The sequence below is a fragment of the Coturnix japonica genome, chromosome 3 (assembly GCF_001577835.2).
Source record: "Coturnix japonica isolate 7356 chromosome 3, Coturnix japonica 2.1, whole genome shotgun sequence".
In the NCBI taxonomy this organism is placed as follows: Eukaryota; Metazoa; Chordata; class Aves; order Galliformes; family Phasianidae; genus Coturnix; species Coturnix japonica.
Genome location: NC_029518.1, coordinates 11,953,963 through 11,972,467, shown reverse-complemented (window position 1 = coordinate 11,972,467; position 18,505 = coordinate 11,953,963). Strand labels below are relative to the sequence as shown.

General features: G+C 43.1%; 2 protein-coding genes across 5 annotated transcripts in view; one reads left to right on the top strand and one right to left on the bottom strand.

Moving 5' to 3' along the window:
• The window catches only part of PAK5 (p21 (RAC1) activated kinase 5), a 143,307-nt gene that overhangs the window by 121,541 nt on the left and 3,261 nt on the right, over positions 1-18,505 (bottom strand). The window lies entirely within an intron of this gene.
• Positions 4,165-17,578, top strand: LOC107310937 (D-beta-hydroxybutyrate dehydrogenase, mitochondrial-like). Its single transcript, XM_015857056.2, has 4 exons — positions 4,165-4,530; positions 10,779-10,931; positions 13,434-13,564; positions 16,160-17,578. The coding sequence occupies exons 1-4, from the start codon at positions 4,191-4,193 to the stop codon at positions 16,505-16,507; spliced, it is 972 nt and encodes a 323-aa protein (XP_015712542.1). The 5' UTR covers positions 4,165-4,190; the 3' UTR covers positions 16,508-17,578.

Sequence of the window (18,505 nt, the reverse complement as noted above, 5' to 3'; positions counted from 1 at the left end):
GCATTAGAGGGCAGGAATGTAAACTTTTATGGTCAGGTTGAGTTAATGAGTTAATCAGTTTAATATTCCTTTCTGTTAGATAAGCATTATTTTCAGGGTATTAATATCTAAAAGTCCTAGCTGTCATCCAGAGCATGCTACGTTATTCCTTGCAACACAGCCAGAAGATGAGTGAAAAGGTCAGGACTCTGAGCCAATAAGGCACAATGGATGGCAAAGACAAGTGTCACGCTGATGATGAAAGGAGCGCGCTGCAGTCACCTCCTGCCGGTCACAAATCCTGATCTTGCACTCTAGAAATCATGACATTAGCTTCAAAAGCAGAAGAATGTTAAACAAAAGAGGCGAGTGTGTTTGCCATTTTCTAGACTTGCTTGGCTGCAAGCAAGTGGTGGAGGTTTCAGAAGGCAGTTTGTCACATTCTCAGCATTCTTCTGAAGCTGTGACAAAGAGACGTTGCACACTGACAGTGCCTCCTGTGAGACCATAGATGGCTTTGCAGTTACCTGGGAAGGCAATAGGGACATATTTCCTTTTGAAAATAAAAATAATAATGAATTCCACACAACACTGGAGAAAGGCTGTAAGAAAGACATCAAATATCATTGCTCCTACTACCCACCACTGAGAGTGGGTACCATGACAGATGGCAGATCTTGAGACAGCTCCAATTTGCAATGACTGAGAAGAGAGGGAAACAAACGAGGGGTTGGACTGAACCCTTTTCTCTTGGCTCTAAGCTCACTTTCTGTGGCATCTTTTGCAATAAGACTCTGAGTTATCAAGGAGGAGCGGTGGGTGTCACTGTGTGGCAATCAACATCACTTTTGTGTACAATTTTACATTTGAAAGCATTTCTTTGGAGATGTCTGCCTTCAAAAGGGAGTGCTCAGGAGTGTTAATTGGCTGAAGACTTGGCCTGTGAGCAAATAACTCCAGCTTGATACAGGAGACTGGGAGATGATACCATTGTATCCTGTGAAGACAGGATACAAGCTGGCATCTCCTTGCTTCCTCTTATCTGCTGACTTAAGTTTGCAGGGCCTGGAAGAGGAGAACAAAGGAGTTCCTGTGAGATCCAAAAGCCAGAAGCTTGCACTCCAAAAGGAGCTGGCACTCCACCACTCTGGACCTATTTATAAGTTTGTACAATTGTTAGTGATCATCAACTGACCAACACAACCTCCACCAGCTCATCACTACTGAATATCAACATCTAAACTACGAGCAATCCTGGAATCCCGGTGGATCCCTTTTGCTTTCTACAAAGGCTCCTTGCTTTTATTTCCTCTCTCTCTTCTTTCGTCCACCTTCCCTTCCCTACCTCTCTTAGTGCCTAGGGTTTGTAATGAACTGGTCGGGCAAACATTAGACCCGTTGTGTCTTATCTCACCATTGGGTATGCATAAATCAAAGAACCTTCTCTCCCCACCTCCTGTAATTGGAGAGAGACAAGGCTGAAGAAATTAGAACAAGAGAATGGGTAAAATAAACAGGGGTGAACAGACATGAGAATAGACAAAAAGTGGGGTACAAAGGGCACTGTCTCTTTCTTCACGTCTGCCCTTCTCCCAGAGTTAGGGTGAACAGAGAGCTGCACATATTACTTCGATACTCTCTAGCAAGCTCTGTTTCCTCCAGTCACTGACAATTTGCTCAGGATCTCAGCACATCTCCTCCACCCCTGAAGCTGGAAGTCCTGGAGTGCACCAGAGGAGCACAGCCCATCCCAGCTTTCTTTTACCATTTTCTACTCCAACCATTGCATGAGAACAAACTGACAGCCCATTAGAAATTCTATGTCTTGCAGATGAGAACAACACCACAACAGTCCCCTGCTCAACATAACAATTATAGTATCATTTTATTGGCTTTCTGGTTTGTTTCTGTACAATAACTAATAGAGTTAGTCACGTCTAAGCAGTACTTTTTCCAGAGGAATCTAATCATAAATGCCTTAATCCACAGTTAGACATTTGTGAAAGTAGTTTGATTTTCCAAGGCGTGGAAGAAGGGCAGCCAATATGATGCTCAGCAGTGCAGCACTTTGGAATATCTAACTGTCCCTCCAGCCCCCTAAGAAGGATTTGGATGTCCCTGGGAAGCTTCTTGTTCAGTTCTCTAACCGCAGTAACCATGAAAGTTGCAGGATGCCCTATAGGAAAGCTTTAGGTGCAAGATCCACAAGTAGCTGTTCCCAGGAAGACATCTGGGTGTGTTCTCAGTGCAGACTTGTTCAGACTCTGACCAGTGCCCGGCCTCTAAGCACCTTCCACTTCCCCGCCATCTCCTTTGCTATCCCAATCTTACTTCAACACGCTGCAGGAAAACTACAACCATTCTGAGTTACGGATGAGACAGGACATGTGAAGATGAATATAAAATCATAGTTCTTATTTTAAATTAGTTTTAAAGGAAGAAAAGGGGATTTCAGATACTATACAAAACACAGGGTTATTAATTCAGTCTGAATATTAACATATATGCAAATATATGTGTGTGTACATGCATTTTGAGTTAGGAATATAATAATATACATCCAGAGAAAAAGTGATTCAACAAATAGAGAAACTCTTTTGCTGATGGTCTGCATGTAAACTTACCTGGCCATATTTAGCGAACTAGGTAGTCAAGAAGTTGTTCCTACATGTGAAGGATCATTTTTCCAGTTCTAATCCACGAGTCTCAAGCTAAATTATTCTGTTGCTCTGACAACATACTGCTCCTGTTCTCAGATAAGAGCATGCCATATTTGGGTGCCACATTTTTAATATATTTTGAAATTTATTTGGAATAGAAACAGCATAAAATCGAGATGTTAGTTGGGTTACCTTTTATTCTCCAAGAGAGTGCTTTTGGCACTGCCTGTGATCTCTGTGTTACTAACAGGACAAGAAAGCTGGGAGAGCAGAGGCTGGCAGATGCAAAAGAGAGCTGGGTAGGAGGCACGGAGGAGGTAAATCTGGAACAGCTCTCCATCTTTTTATGCTGCAGGGAACCGGACAGAGAAACTGGCAGGAGAACAGATGGTTATCGACTCTCATGATTTTGAGGGTTGCATAATATTTTTTTTAACGTAAAGACAATGCTTTGTGACTCAGAGTTACAGAGGATCAAGTGATCTTCTGAAAGCTAAAAAAGGGCAGCATCTCCTAGTGTGCTGGAGCGCTATCAGCACTACTGAGGATGCTAGACATCTTACCTTGGGTTTAATCATTCCACCCCCTTCTTTGTGGTTTTCCAAGCCACTTGAGGCTCTAAGTCCTATTATGCAATGCCTACTGGGGACTTGAACAATGCAGAAGAGACCACACAGAGCAATTTAAAGCCTAAGCAAATGTAGGCAGATCAGCAGCTGACAACTGTAAAGACACAGGAACACTGTGGACCACGGAAAAGAGATTTAAACAATAATTATTCCTTTTCTCCTTAGAATGCCATTCAAAACACTCTATATTAGTGCAAAGAGATCCCAACACAAACATAAAACGTAGCTGATTCCTCAGACAAGTGTTGTTTTTCAAGACTTGAAAACAGCAGAGCTCTACCAGCTCTCCAACACCTCTGTTACAGCCAGATACAGGGTCTATTTAAGACAGATTACTAAACATGGACAAGGCTAACTGAGGAGCTACAGGGATCCAAATCAGGTAAATACATAGCAACATCTCTGTGTGTTAAGCCCAGCAGTTCCTGTTAGTGTCTATACATCAAAGAATGACTCTGCCCTGTTTGTTTTAAATGCCAACTTTAAATCACAATTAATGAAGGCGTCTGGTTCTTTCCACCGTGTCATTTTACTCATAGGAGACTGCAGAGCGAGGCCCAAAACAGAACAAAGTACTCAAGTTGTGGCCTCACCAGTGCAGTACAGTGGGACAGTTACCTCCCTGATGCTGCTGGTCGCACTATTTCTGAGACAAGCCAGGATACCACTCGGCACAATGCAGCTCGCTTCTGACTGGGGCACCGTGCTACCTCAAAGCAAGCAGGAATTCCCAGGGTGGGGAATTATCCGTCCCCCCGCGGTGTCTTGCGGGCGCGCACCTCGGCAGCTCGCCCCGCCAAGCCCCGGGCTTCCCCGTGCCGGCGGCTGGAGGGGCGGTGCCTGCGGCAGCCGGGGAGGGGTAGCGGGGGCCGTTTACCGCCCTCCAGCTCGGCGGGCCCGCACGGCGCGGCGGCGGGCAGGTATGTGGGCCGCGGTCCCTCTCCTGCCGCTGCTGCTGCTGCCGCTGCTGCTCCTAGCGCGGCGGCGGCGGCGGGAGGCGGCTGCACTGGAGCCGGCCGGCCGGGCCGTGCTCATCACCGGCTGCGACAGCGGCTTCGGGCACCTGCTGGCGCTGCGCCTGCACCGCCTCGGCTTCACCGTGTTCGCCGGCTGCCTCTGCCCCGGCGGCGAGGGGGCGCGGCGGCTGCAGCGGGAGGCGGCGGCGGACGCCGGGCGGATGCGCGTCCTGCGGCTCGATGTCACCCGCGGCCGCGACGTGCTGGCCGCCAAGGAGCTGGTGCTCAGACACCTGCCCGACACAGGTGAGCGGCGGGCGGCGCGGTGGGAACCCCGCTCCGTGGCCGGCGGGCGGCGGGCCGGGACCGCGGGGCTCGGAGGGAGCCGGCACTGCTGCCCGAGCGCTGCGGCTGCAACTTCTCGCTGCTGGGGAGCGCGGCTATTAGCGGTGCTTACTGCGGTTAGTACTGGTACAGTGCCCCGCTGTGGCAGTGTGTGTAGAAGGGCCGTGTTTATAGTGTTTCATAGTTAGGGCTGGCAGGCAGAAGGACCCAGTGTGCTGCTGAGGATGCACGTGGCTCAGTGCACACACACTCCCGGCGCAGACTATACCCTCAATTACAGACCAACAGTTCCTGCATGCAGAAATAGCTTCACATACAAGGTCTCTGCCTGCCTCATTCATTAGCACCTTGGGAAGGGGATGAAATGAGAAGTGGAGAAAGAAAAAGCCTCAATGCTCCTTATTAAGTCCATGTATTTATGGTTGATCTTGACCTTATCTGATTAAGAGGCAGAGCCTTCCTCTCTCAGGCTCCTTCCCAAGCTGCAGGCACATCGCAGATGACCCACAAAAGCTCTTAGAGGCCAGATGGGGCACAAGGACTGGGGCACCTGAAACTCTGGGTTACAGATAAGTTAATTTATCCTGTAATTCTGATGGTTGTGTTTGTGCAAGCATGCAGACTCTTGAGTCCACAGCTCAGCATGAACTTGCTGGTTACCCTTGCTGCTTGTAGGCACATGGACATGCCTTCAGCTCAAGGCAGATCCCACCAGTTCTTACGGAAGGGGACACTTGAGCACAGTTGGTGTTGAAATGCACATCCTGTTCACACACTGTGTATGCAGAGAGGGTTTTTCAGTCAGGCACATACACATAAAGCAGAGAGTTGGAGATATTTTTTTGTTGCTTTTGGACTGCAGCAACACGAGGGTCATGTTGCAAAGGCAGACAAGAAAATGTAACTTTGCAGAAGCAGATGGAACATACACCATTTGGGAAAACTCCCTATTATCAAGTAATCTTCCTTACATTTATTAAGAAGGAGCAAAGGAGCTATTTTAATACCTGGGGTTAATGGAGCAAATGCTACAAGTTGTCTTCATTATTTATAAAACACAATTATAAAATATTTTTATCTCAATTGTAATGAAACCGTGAGGACGCTCTACTTATATAGAGTCTTCAAATGAAAGATTTCAGAAGGACTGTTCCATCTTGGCACCTCTAAAAATAGATATATTTCCCTTGGTAGCTTATAAAAATAGTTCCAGCATAACAATTCAGCTGACAGTTAACTCTTAAGTGAACCATTTTATTTGATAAAGACAATAATTTATTTACATTCGGGCCAAAGATTGTTTTTAAAGTGGATTGTTGGTTTTTTCCACTGCAAGAACAACTCATTTTTTTCATTTATATTCTGAAATTACCTGTGCCTTAATGTCCCACTGGAGAAGGAACTCTGCAGTGAGTTTTATCCAGTGGATCATGGAGCATCCAGGGCCCTACAGCATGAGACTAACCAAACTGAAAATCTAGTATGTGTCTGATATTAGCACTAGGGAGAACATAGGGTAGATGGTGAGTCCGGTAGAATGCCTAAAATAGGCATTTGTCAGCAAGAAAATATGAAACTATATATTATATATAGGAAGAAAACTGTACAAAGTGATGCAGAAATTCAGTGGGTGGTGTTGAAAGTCAATCAGTGTGATTTACAACAACACTGAAACCTAGATTAGCTTATTTTAAAAGCTATGAAATCATTCACCTTTAAAACAGTTACTGGAAGTGCTCTGCATACCTTCCAGTTTGTAAATCCTGCTGAATTCAGCTGTCTCTGCCTTCCCCTTCCTCAGCTCAGGGTAATTCTACTCAAAGAATCCCAGCAGAAACTGAGAGAAGCCTTTGTCCCCTGAGTCACTAGGATTTGTTTAGGAGCTGTTTCTTTTCTTTACTATGGTCAGTCCCATACAAGTAAAAATGATTTTAAATATGTCTTACTGGCACGCTAGAATCTAAGTTGAGATCAGTAAAATGCTCCTGTATCATTCCAAAATGCTCAAAAAGGAATAACTTCATCTACCTCTGGGTTTAATGCAACACATTTCTACAGAACTTCCAAACTTAAATTTCCAACTAAAACAGCTAAACAGTTTGATGGTTTGCTGATTCTCTCAGAAACTACAGAAAAATCAGTACTTTTTGGATTTTCTTCTATTTAAAACATGATTTCTCATCCTTTCCTGTTCTGAATAGATGGCATCATGGAAGAGAGGGACATTCATTTTGGTCTTACCTTCCACTCCTAGGTTATCAAATACCGTTCACCCCTTAATTAAGATTTCCTGTTCATAGAATCCTTGCAGTAGGCTGTTGGTACCATCATTTAGCCCAGACATCATACATAAATAGACTCATTCTCACAATGAAGACAACCACAGCATAACATCTGGAGGAATGGACGGTGACTCTAGAGAGTACAAATCTGAAACGCAGGAGTCTCAGTTGACCTGTTACGATGGACACCCCACATTTCCCTCAAGCAAATTCGTTTGCTCCCTCTCTGCATTTTTCAGTAGGAAGCTGGCATCACGCTCTGCTCCATTTGGCTTGTTTCCATTAGTATTGGGATCCTTCAGGAAACAGCCTGCCATTTTTGCAATAAGAAACTCCAAAGTTCAGCGAAATCGAAAACACACATTTCAATTTGGAATATGTGGTTGAACTGAGATATCGTCTTTATGCAGGCGCCTGACATGTGAACACAGACAGAAACATGTGCTCTAGAAACACACAGCTTCACTGACTTGAACAGGAAGAACACTTTAATAAGAGCTTCTGGAAAGAATATCAGGTATCTCTCAGGTCTAAATACAGACTTTGGATATGTGCTTTTTGGCCAACATCCTTTGAAGCAGTAATTATCTGGAAGGTTATTTGAGAGCCAGTGCTCTCCTGAATGCCTCACTAATCTTAAGTTAGGTTTCCTAAAGTGATTCTTTAGATCCTCTGCTATCTCTCTTAATCTTTGTCCTCAGAATCCATTTTCTTAACGCAGAGATCAGCGAAGATCTCTTTCTGCCTTCCAGTTTATTTCTCTCCTGCCTGCTGTAGTACAGTCTGACACTCCTCTTCCTAAACTGTGTCCTGAACTGAGCTCTGTTATGACAGTCTGAACAATTTTTGCCTCCAGATCAAATCATCAGCTGCTTTTTCTTCATGTGTCTGTGCATAGACACTCAGAGGCAATGTGATGTCTCTTCAGCTATTTTGTTTAATCTCATGTACGCCCTGTCCTTCTAGGAGGCAGTGAATTGACTAGCTCTAGTTATCAGAGATTCACATTAAGTTCTACCAAGGACCACACCACTGATATTCTGACCAGAAGACTTTCAGCAGTTGCACAGATCTTCCCAGGCCTTTTTATGGCCACTATATTTCTGCATTGCAGACAGCCCCCTGGATTTTCCCCAGGAATCCTGTTGAACATGACAAGGACTCCTGCAGCTGGCTAGACCCTGGTTCTGAAATCGTATCTGATTCTGTGCTGAAAACTGCCACATTTTCGACATTAACGAACCACTCATTATTTAGGTAGCATTTGGCAAACTGATTCAACCACAAGAAGCGATAAGAAGATTTTGGGAACACTTCAGAATTTTTCCCGTTTAGAGATGTCAGAACGTTCTGCTGAGGAACAGTACGTTTCACTTGAGGGCAAATGAAATACTTTGAGCTAACTCTGAGCAAAGTATCTTTTTACATTTTACATAATATTTTCCTCAAAAGAGTCTGTTTCTCTTTAACTCAAGCATTTATTTCTCCTTGACTTTGATCTGGCCACTGAAAAGCAAGAAGGAGCTATTATTCTACAAACACAGCGTGTTTGTACACATGGGCTGGCCTTATCACAAACCACCCCGAGTCTTTGAAGTGCAGGAGGGAAAGCTGGCAAGCACCTGAAGAGAAAGCTTCTACCTTGCAATTTAAATTCTGTATTTCATACTTTAGAGAAAGAAAATCAATCACTTAAAGTCCAACAGACATATTTCTGAAGACCTAATGAATTCTGGGGTATGTGGAACAAGTGCTCTTGCTGTGCAGGATGCAGTGGCAAAAGCAAAATGACATTTTTGTTTCAATTAGAAAAGGTAAAGCTCAGAAGATCAAGGAACAACTCTGACAGTGATGTCAGACTTCAGTTTGGGTTGTGCTTATTTAAAAAGAAACCCGAGTAGAGAAACCTGCAGCCTAAACAGATGGAGTATGCAGCTACTCTGTCCATCTGCAGATCAGATCACATGCAAGTATAAAAATGTTGACAATTAGTTCTCAGAGGACTCTAATCCAGTGAAACATTTCACAGGGAAGCCAGTCCTATGGGGTTAGTTCCATTTTAAGAAGAGGAAATTAAGCCATAGAATGATGGAAAGACCTGGGACAAGAGAGCAGCGGCAGGGAAAAGGATACCTTGGATGCTGAATTTGAGGGGCTGATTTTTTGGTCTGCTTCCTCTTCTCTGTCCTATCAACATCTGGGGCAGTGCCAAAGAGGGAAACACAAAGGACAGGTACATTGAGTAGGACAGAAGACAGTCTGTATCTACAGTGATGAGAGAGGTCCAGTGTCAGGACCTGCTGTGTTATAGACCACTACATGATGGTCTACTCACTTTGGAGGACAGAATTATTTAAGTTCCATGTGGTAAATTACTGATTTTGAGTGCTTTGCTCTGCAAATAAGACATCACTGAAACAACGTTGTTTCTTTAAGCACCAGTTGCATTATGTAGCACAATTTTGTATTTATATATATATATATAAATATATATATTAGGAATGCTTACAGAGCTCTACTTTCCAAAGTAATTCTAAAAATTGTCTATTTCGACTTTCACTATTTCTGTGAATGAAATCCTGTATTAACAGTTCCTGGCAGAGCAGTGGAAGGATCAAGATACAATGAAACCATCACAGTAACTTTGTGGGGAAGTTCACAAAGAAAAAAGCTCAGCGAAAGGGTTTCTGCAGCACTTTCACCAGGGTAATCAAAGGTCCCATCTTTTCCAGCATGGGTACAGGGGGTATCACACACCCCTCCTCTGTCCAGGGGATGAAAGAGGCACTGTTACCCACTGCTTTGCCTGAGACCTAGACCTGGAGGTCCTGCAGAAGGAATCAGAATACAATCATTTACCTCAAACAGACATGTATGACATCTCTTAGAAATGCATAAGCAAAACTGGCAAGGCCAGCAGAAACAAGCAGCAAACTTAGTTATTTCTCAGTCCACTCTGAGTACTTCTTAATTACACTGTTGGTCACCCTCAAAACACTCTTTAAGTTAGGATTTGAGGGCAGAAACAGCAGTGCTTTCACAAGCACCGTGTCACTTACTGCTTTACCAAACAGCTGTAGAAAAGTGTTCTGTAGGCTAGAACAAGTCAGCGTGGCTTCATCAGCATTTAGTCAGCATGTCAGCTCTGATCTGTGAGCACTGCCACCCTTCAGCAAAAAGCATATCCAGCAACCAAGGTTCTGAGTGCTGCACAATGCTTACATGAAGTATTCTGTGGCTTTGGGCTAAAGGGCTTGGTGTAGTTATGTCAGAACAAGCTCTGCTGTCTGCAGAGATCTGCTTGTAAATGCTGAAATCTTATTGCATTTTAGGGGGCTGGGCTTCTACTGTGAGTCCCATTGTTAGGTGGGAGTAGAGCTGGCCAAGGGTAGAAAGTCCAGAAAACACCATAGCCATGGACCTTACTTGTCTGCTCTACCCAGTGCTGTGCCCATGTACCCAGCTGTGTCTGACTTCAGAAGGAATTGAAGCTCAAAACCCTGAAAAAGACAGAGACTTCTAAATGAGTCAGGCACCTTGGAAATATTACCCCTTCGCCTCTAGACTGCTTAATGTAATTTTCACAAAGCTGCTCATTGCACATGGTGGGATTCAAGTAATTAAAATATCATGATACACTGCACTGGCAGTAATAAGTAGTCTCCCAGATCATGTTATTCATAAATAACTTAAGAAGACTATAAAGTGAGTGATTATTAAATAGCATTGAGACTTGCATTGTCCAGATAGCGGGCAAAATTACATCCTTTCATTAAACAAAACATTCCTGCACTTATAAGCGGATAGACAAAAAGATAATGCAACTGAAAAGTTGTTATAAAGGGCACGGCTCCCCAGTGTTGTTTGGTTGCCAGGGGGTGATTTTTTTCAGCAAACAATGCTTGCTAAGGTGTTTCTCTCCTTTAGGTTTTTGGGGGCTCGTGAACAATGCAGGAATCTCCACATTTGGTGAGACAGGATGGCTGTCAATGGAGAAATATGAGAAGTTTGCGGATGTGAATCTTCTTGGGAGCATCAGGACAACCCTGGCATTTCTTCCTCTTCTGAGGAAATACAAGGGTAATGCTAATCCACTGTTATTTGGAGTTGTAGAATAATTAGATTACTATAATCAGGGTAATGTAAGCACCTATAAAAGAAGCCTTAATTGTCTTTCACTGAACTGAAATGACAGCTTCCTTCTGTGTGGCCTAAATGACCCTAGGAAGATGGTGAAATCCTAAGAAGGAAACAACCCTTAAAGATTCTGCCTTTGCAATACATAAGGAAAAAATAAAATTTACAAACAATAAATTTATCTCAGCATTTGGCTGAAAACAAAGAGTAATAATAATAATAAATGCTTCCAGCAGATTATGAAGCCCAGGCAACATTTTGTCAGCACTGACAATCAGGAGACAAAGATCCAGTCAACTCCTGCTTAACTTCTTTAATGTAGGCTTTACTGTTTTACTGTGTGGCATTTAGGAGAGGAAGACTGATCATACAGAGGTGAACAGAGAAACAGCCACTTCAGTCCAGCTTGACAAGATCTTCTCTGTGACCTTGGGCAGAAAACCCCACGTATGTGAAAAAGTGTTGTACAGAGATGCATGGTATCAAATGGGATAAATGCTGTAGCATGAACCTCCATGTGCATGTGCTTTGCCCTTGCTTCTAATGAGAAATGGCTTGAATAGCTCTCTACAGCATTGCAGAATGTCTCAATTGCTTTGCAGTTTGTTCCTTCTCCATCTGCATTTGGAAAACAAAGACAGTCATATCCTTTCTCCTCACTTTGCTGAGCTTGTCTATTTCAATTGTAAGCTCTTTAAGGCAAGGATTCCCTCTACTGTGTATGTAGAGCATCAAGCATTTCAGGGCTAGCTCTTGTATGGAATCCCCAGATATCACTGTTACACAAAATGCTGGTAAGATAAAAGCATCCACTTTTTTCCTACTTTGCTTCTTTCTTCTTGGATGCCTTTGGCTGATATTTTGATGGAAGAAAAGAGCAACCTCTAAATACTGCATGCTGGAAATTTTTGTAAGAGAATGTGCTATTGCATACAGAGTGAGAAACAGCAAATGCGTTACATGGCCATTACACAAGGAGACATCAGTTTCTTTCTCTGATGTCCTGTGTACTGCTAAAACTTTATGATGCTCTAAAGCTCCATGGGAACTTCCAGCATTCTCTTGGGAAAACTGGGTTTCATTTAGCTCAGGCAAAGAGGAAATTTAAACAGTGTGTCCCCTATTCTGGGTGCATGCTCCAAACTGCTTAGTTAGTGGATCAAGAAGGGAAAGGTTATCCTACCATCTCTTACACAGAGCCTGAGTCCCAATGGAAGAGGCTTACTGCCATTTCAGGATGAGCAACTTGTCCAAGAAGAGCTTCAAGATTATTAATACTTGTAAAGGAGGGTATTTCCCTTCAGGCAAGCACTGAACATCTGATTCTGAGAGGAAAAACATAACTTTTCCTGATGGTGAGGCCAGCTGACAAAGCATCATGATCAGCACACTGGTTGTCATTCTGCCATTACTGGATATGAGACCTATCCCAGACACTCTGTAAGAAGTCAGGGGACCTAATCCAGAATGACAGATTTCACTGCATTCCCATGATACCCTCCTGGTAGCCCAGAAGCCCGTACCATTTGGTCAGATCTGGTGCCCAGATGTTCTCTGCATCTGTGGCAGTAATAGGGATGGTACTGTGTTTTCTAAATTGCTAGCTATGAGGATATTATCTCTCTCACCTCTGATATGAATATATATTGACACATACACATACCACATACACATATTTGTTACTATATGGTGTGATTGTCTGGTGGAAGCTGACAAATAAACAGTGGAATCAGACCACAGCCCAAAGCCTCAAATCAGAACTCTGTGCATTTAATGCCTGCCTGCATTCCTTAGAAAAGGGGAAAAAAGGCAGCACAGATGACAAATCACAGCACAGCTGTGTAAGACTGCACACATTTTGTCAAGTCACCTTTCTCTGGTAAAGCTTGTCCCTGTACAATCTGATTATGGGTTTATGTGCAGTTTTAAGCTGGAACTCAGTGCGCAGACATCATTAGCACAGAATAAATAGTATTAGAAGTCACATAGCCATAAACGATATTAGTAGTCACGTAGCCCCCAAAAGGAAAATCATTCACTTCACTGCTCTGCAGTCTTTCTCCTATTACTAGCACAGTCTTTCATTGCTGTTTTTCAGTCTAAAGATCTTAAGCGAGTGCTCTGTTGCCATCTTTTTTCATCTTCTGTTACCTGAGTCAATTGTCTCAAGCGGAATAAGCAGCACATTGGGAATCTGTCATCCCCAGTCTGGTCCAGAGCGTGTCACTAGATGGAAGGAAGCTGCTTGCATGATGATACCTGCTTTACAGAGCTCAGTGCACAGTTTTGCTGGGACCACACATTCACACAGCACAGCTTTTGCATGTTGTAAAACAACATTGTGCTAAATGCTACCTTAATTACAATTCCTAAGACTCAGGCAATCAATTCTATTTAGAAGATCAAGAGTGAAAAGTTTTGTTATTTGCACTATTTTCTTTTCAGGACGCATTGTTTTCATGTCCAGCATTATTGCCTATTTTACTCTGGGAAATGGCATTTATTCTATGACCAAAGCAGCTATTGAAAAATTTTGTGATGCACTAAGACTGGAAATGAAGAAGTTTGGTGTCCAGGTAAGTGATGTAATAAATAGCTGCTCTGTGAAGCTTCCTGCTATTTCAAACACTGTTTTTGTCTGTGTATTACTGTCTAATTTTACACAAGGCAAGTTGCATACATACATACAAAGGGGATGGCAATGAAAGCAGCACCCTGGAAGCCATGGATGCAGCTTTCCCCTGGCAAGAGGTGGCTCCTCTGTGGGTAATTAGTGGGCTGGAAATAACAGCAGGCAGCAGAGCTGGGTGGTGGTTGCAGCTCTGTGAAACGTGGGGTAGCACACCATCTTTCTGACAATGCTGCAACTTGCACCCTTTCTCCACATCCTCTATAGTGAAAAAGCCTTGAGACATGCTTGCCTGAACAGTGCCATGCTTTTAACAGTAACTTTTAACATTATGAAGCAATGGAAACTTTCACACCTGCAAGAGCAAAGAGCCCAGGTCTGAGCACTGTGCAGCAAAAAATGAAGGCTTGCCACCTACCAGAAGAGTTTTTCCTCTCCCACATCAATGCTTAAAAGCTCCTCCCTATTTCTGGGAATAGCAACTCTGCAAGAGGCAGTATTCATGCAGAGTGATTTTTTATTCTCTTGACCTAAGAGAAGTCTGTAAGAGTGCTCTTAGTGCTGTACCTAACACTTAGAGTCAGACCTGAAGTTAAGATCATGGAGTAGCTTCACAGGGCTTTTTCCTCATAGTCACTCTACTGCTGAAATACTCTTCTAAAACACTGGAAGTATTCCCTAGAGAATTTACCTCTGTATATTCTTTTACATATACAGACTTAGAGCATTGTTCATAAGCTTTGTATTAGAAGAAATTACAGCTATGCTTCTATCAGCTGTCCCTCTCAGATAAATATAAAATGCAAGTGATTTCACACATCCTAATGCCACACAGCATGATGAGGATTTGAACTGATTAGCTGAGGATAATCTCAAATGGATGGAAGAGCTTAGTTTAACAGGTTAACTGCTGTAGTGGCTCTAGGATTTTTACTGTTCCCCCACCCCCGGAATAACCTCAACACACAACACAGTAGATCAGGCTGACAAACACTTCAGGTGTATCTATGAGAATTACTTCTGTGTTTCTCACTGTATGCATGGCGTTTATTGGCCTTTGCCTCAGAATCTACCCTGCAGAAGATAAGCTCCCTCTTCCCAGTGCTCCTCTCTCCTGCTCTGCTACTCCCATTTTGCTTTCAGGAGATGGTTGCCCAGAGGTGGCAAGGAACAGATGGCATCATGGCTTGGTCCCATTGAATTCTGGCAAGCTGGCTACCTACAGGAAACAGTGTACGTCTGCCACTAGAAAAAAGGCTAAAGAAAATGAGGAAAGGGGAAATAAATCTTAATATCTCCTAGCCAACTTCATGTAGCTGCAAAACATGAAGTTTTGAATGGCCCCTTTCTTTAAAATATACATAGGATTTTTACTACTGACATTATTTTGGCTAATATTAGGCAATTCTGAAGAGTCTAAAGCAAGGGGACTGAGAGATGCCCTGTGGCAAACCTACCAAAGACAGCATGAGACATTCCCAGTCTGACTTGGGGCAAGGGGGAGGCTACCTGCATCCCTTCTGCTGGGTGCTACAGGCTGCAGAGCACTGGTGGCTATGCAGGCAGACAGGCTGGCACGTGGCAGCACTGCTGCACCCCTGGCAGATGAGCTGGATGGCAGATTGGGGGCATTAGAGTTATAAATTAACACAGATTCCCAAAGAATATCTGTCAAATCCTAAAGTCTTTTATATGGCTCAGCACCATTTTTCTTCACATTGTGCTAATAGTCTTTAGAAATCAGGTCAGTTAAATGCCATGGAGTTTTGAGTGCTGCATATCTACAGACAGTTTTAACAAGGCAGCTGCTAGCTGAGGTATTCCAGGCAGAGCATGCACATTGGAAGTGCTAAGCTTGCTCTGCAATTCCCCAGAAGTCAGCAGAACAGCAGAATAATACATGCAAAGGAAACAGGCTGAGCAGCAAAGAGTTTGTCCACTTTGAATTTAAATCTGTGTGCACAGAAATCTGTTAATACTTCAGTGCAACCTCCGGAGCAGCACCTCTGGCCTCTTCTGTACTTGTATCGATAAACCCATTTCTTTTTCTTTTCCCCGACTTGGGGAAAATGACATTTCTTCCCTCAGGAATTGCTCATTTCCTTCTGTCCCAAATGGACAAAATAAATAAATAAATAAATCACCAACTGCAACATTTGCCACCGAGAGAAAAACCTCCAGGCATTCCACACTGGAGACATTAAAGTTACACCAAAATAATTTGCCTCCTAACTATCATAACATTGATACCACTAAGCATTCTGTATATATAAGGATGCATGGCTGCATTCTCTGAAGGAATGAACACGTAACAATCAGAGTGAAATGAGGAAGCCAGAATAAAGCACCTCTGCAATGGCAAAAGTTTCATGGGAATACACTTGATTTCAGTAAAGTTGTCAAGGTTGAAATTCCCACAAAGCAGCATTTTCCAGAAGAGATCTGTTCATGAGAAACTTTGTATCTGTTTTACTGCATTTGGTATTTAACTGAGTTCAGAACAACTGACTGCACTTTGCTAAGTCTCACATCTTGCTTTTAGGTCTGTATTATTCAGCCGGGAAATTACGCACGATCTACAAAAATTCAGCCCCCAGTCAGTGCGGAACAGATCTGGAGTGAACTCAGCGAAGAGGAAAAGGCAGTTTACAATAAGGAATACGTTCAGGAGCGGGCAGACTTTTTCAACAACATTCTCAGCAAAGGAAGCACAAACGGCAACGAGGTTGTAGATGCTATGGTAGATGCTCTCATGTCTCCTGCACCCAAGGCACGTTACATGGTAGCAAAGCTTAAGGAAAAAGCACTGGTGTTTGTATGTGCTTTATTCCCAACTGTTGTGATGGATTCTGTTTTGTCTTATGCACTGAGTAAAGTAAAACTTGCATAGCGGACTTTGTTACTGTTCAATGACTCAGGCAATTTGTTATAACAAACTGTCAAAGCAAGTGCTCTGTGTAATGCCCCCAGAAACAGCATCATAACATCACTTAAATGACAGGAACTTTGGAGGGTCTCCCTACCCAGAACTGTCACTTGTTCACAGAGGAATACATCACACATTTACCCAGCAACCATATTTCTCTCTGTATGGTGGAAATAATACAAGTATGGCATTGTATGGTTGAAATAATACAAGTTTAACGTACAGTTGGAATACTACAAACATAGAAATAAATAGCCAGAAGGTAACTAAGGAAAAGAACTTACCAACTCTGAGGCCTTCAAGATAGGTGCTCACCAATGTTGTGGCTCACCACACAAACTCAACAAAGAAACAATCTCCAGAAAGAAATGCTCCCTTAGTGGTGGTCAGCTCTTAAATGGGGTCTGGGAGAGGTAGAGTCAAGCACCACCCCCTTCCAGGAGCAAAACTGAATTACCTTCACCTGTGCTCCCACAGCTGACTTACCACTTGCCTCAGATGGTTAATCAGAGGTTCAGGCTGTGATCAACAGTTTCCCTTACACTCTCATGGAAAAAGATTAGGCCACTTATGCTGCTCTAGGTATTGCCTAGAAAATGTAACGCAGCTTTTCTTAATGCAGTACCAAATTATGGCGTTAGAGACATGACAGAGACAAAATGGAGTGTATCCTAGAGGGCAACTGCATCTGAAATCGTTATGACAGTGGTGAAAATACCTTATTTGTAGGAACCTGAATAGTAATTTATTAGAAGTGATGGGCAGAAGTTAATGGAAAAGTTAGGCACGACTAACAGATTCTGAAATACTTTCAATGGAGGTAAGTAGCTTCAGAAAGTTAGGAAGAGCTACACATGAGTAATAAAGTTGTGTTTGTACCAATAGAAACAGTAGCTTGGGTAACTACAGCTCAGTACTTTTTCTGGTGTTATGGATAAACATGTAACAAAGCATATGTATACGGACACTGAAAAATAAGTAACACATTTCATTTACAACTGAATATTAAATTCTAAATAAACTCTATTTATCTAATGTCTGTATTGTTTAGTGCATTAACCCAAAATGTAGTCAGAGAGCTGAGACCAAGGTGATAGGTATCAGTATGCAGTAGCAACATTTAGCTTAAAAGAACGTATTAAGCATGGAGCTCTGTTTTTGCTACTATTATAGGAATTAAGGTCTGATTGAAAAGAATAAATATCTATTAGCACGAACAGGAAAACCTTAGTAACCTACATCTATGACAGTAATTGAGCACACTGGCTTCATTAGCAGCTGCCTACTGCCTGCTGTGGAAAAGATTTCTGATTTAGACATTCAGAGTTTTAAGTGTGACTTGGTTGTGGTGTGGCTCCGAATCCTCTACCTACAGGAGCAAAGATCACTGAATTACTGGAACCACCTGTGGTGACAGTGGTAGATACAGAGCAGCAGCACGAAGCTCTCCTGTGCCAGGTCTCCCATATCAAATCAAAGGTTTTAGTGTAATAGTCAGATTTTTGGTCTGAACCATAAAATACAAGCTGTACCTGGGAAGTCTTTCTTGATGGATTTGATTAATTACTGAAAAAAAAAATCTCTCTCTTTCATGATGGGTAATTTGTTGGTCTGAGTCAAGAGCATGGGGGAGATGAGCAAACAGACTGACTGCTGCAGGTTCTCTCCCAGTAGCAGTCAGTGGCAGAATAGCCATCTTGCTGTACCTTTTCTAAACTGTGGAACATTCCATTTCTCTTCCCAAATGCTCAACTTGTCCATGCAGGTGGCACTGGTTAAGAGGACAAGCCAGGACTCCCCACCCGAGCCTGTCAACAGCAAGATTACCAGATGGCTATCATCCGCTTTCCTCATTTAACCACAGCTGAGCAAGGCCAGGCAAGGAAACAGAACCAAGGTTTATTCCAACTGAACCAATTGATTTCTTGTATAGGAATTCCCCCTGCGTGACCCTAGGGATTT

Coding starts and splice junctions, on each gene's coding strand:
- LOC107310937 (XM_015857056.2), top strand. CDS start 4,191: ATGTGGGCCGCGGTCCCTCTCCTGCCGCTGCTGCTGCTGCCGCTGCTG. Junction 4,531..10,778: donor CAGACACCTGCCCGACACAG/GTGAGCGGCGGG, acceptor TCTCTCCTTTAG/GTTTTTGGGGGCTCGTGAAC. Junction 13,565..16,159: donor TGAAGAAGTTTGGTGTCCAG/GTAAGTGATGTA, acceptor TCTTGCTTTTAG/GTCTGTATTATTCAGCCGGG.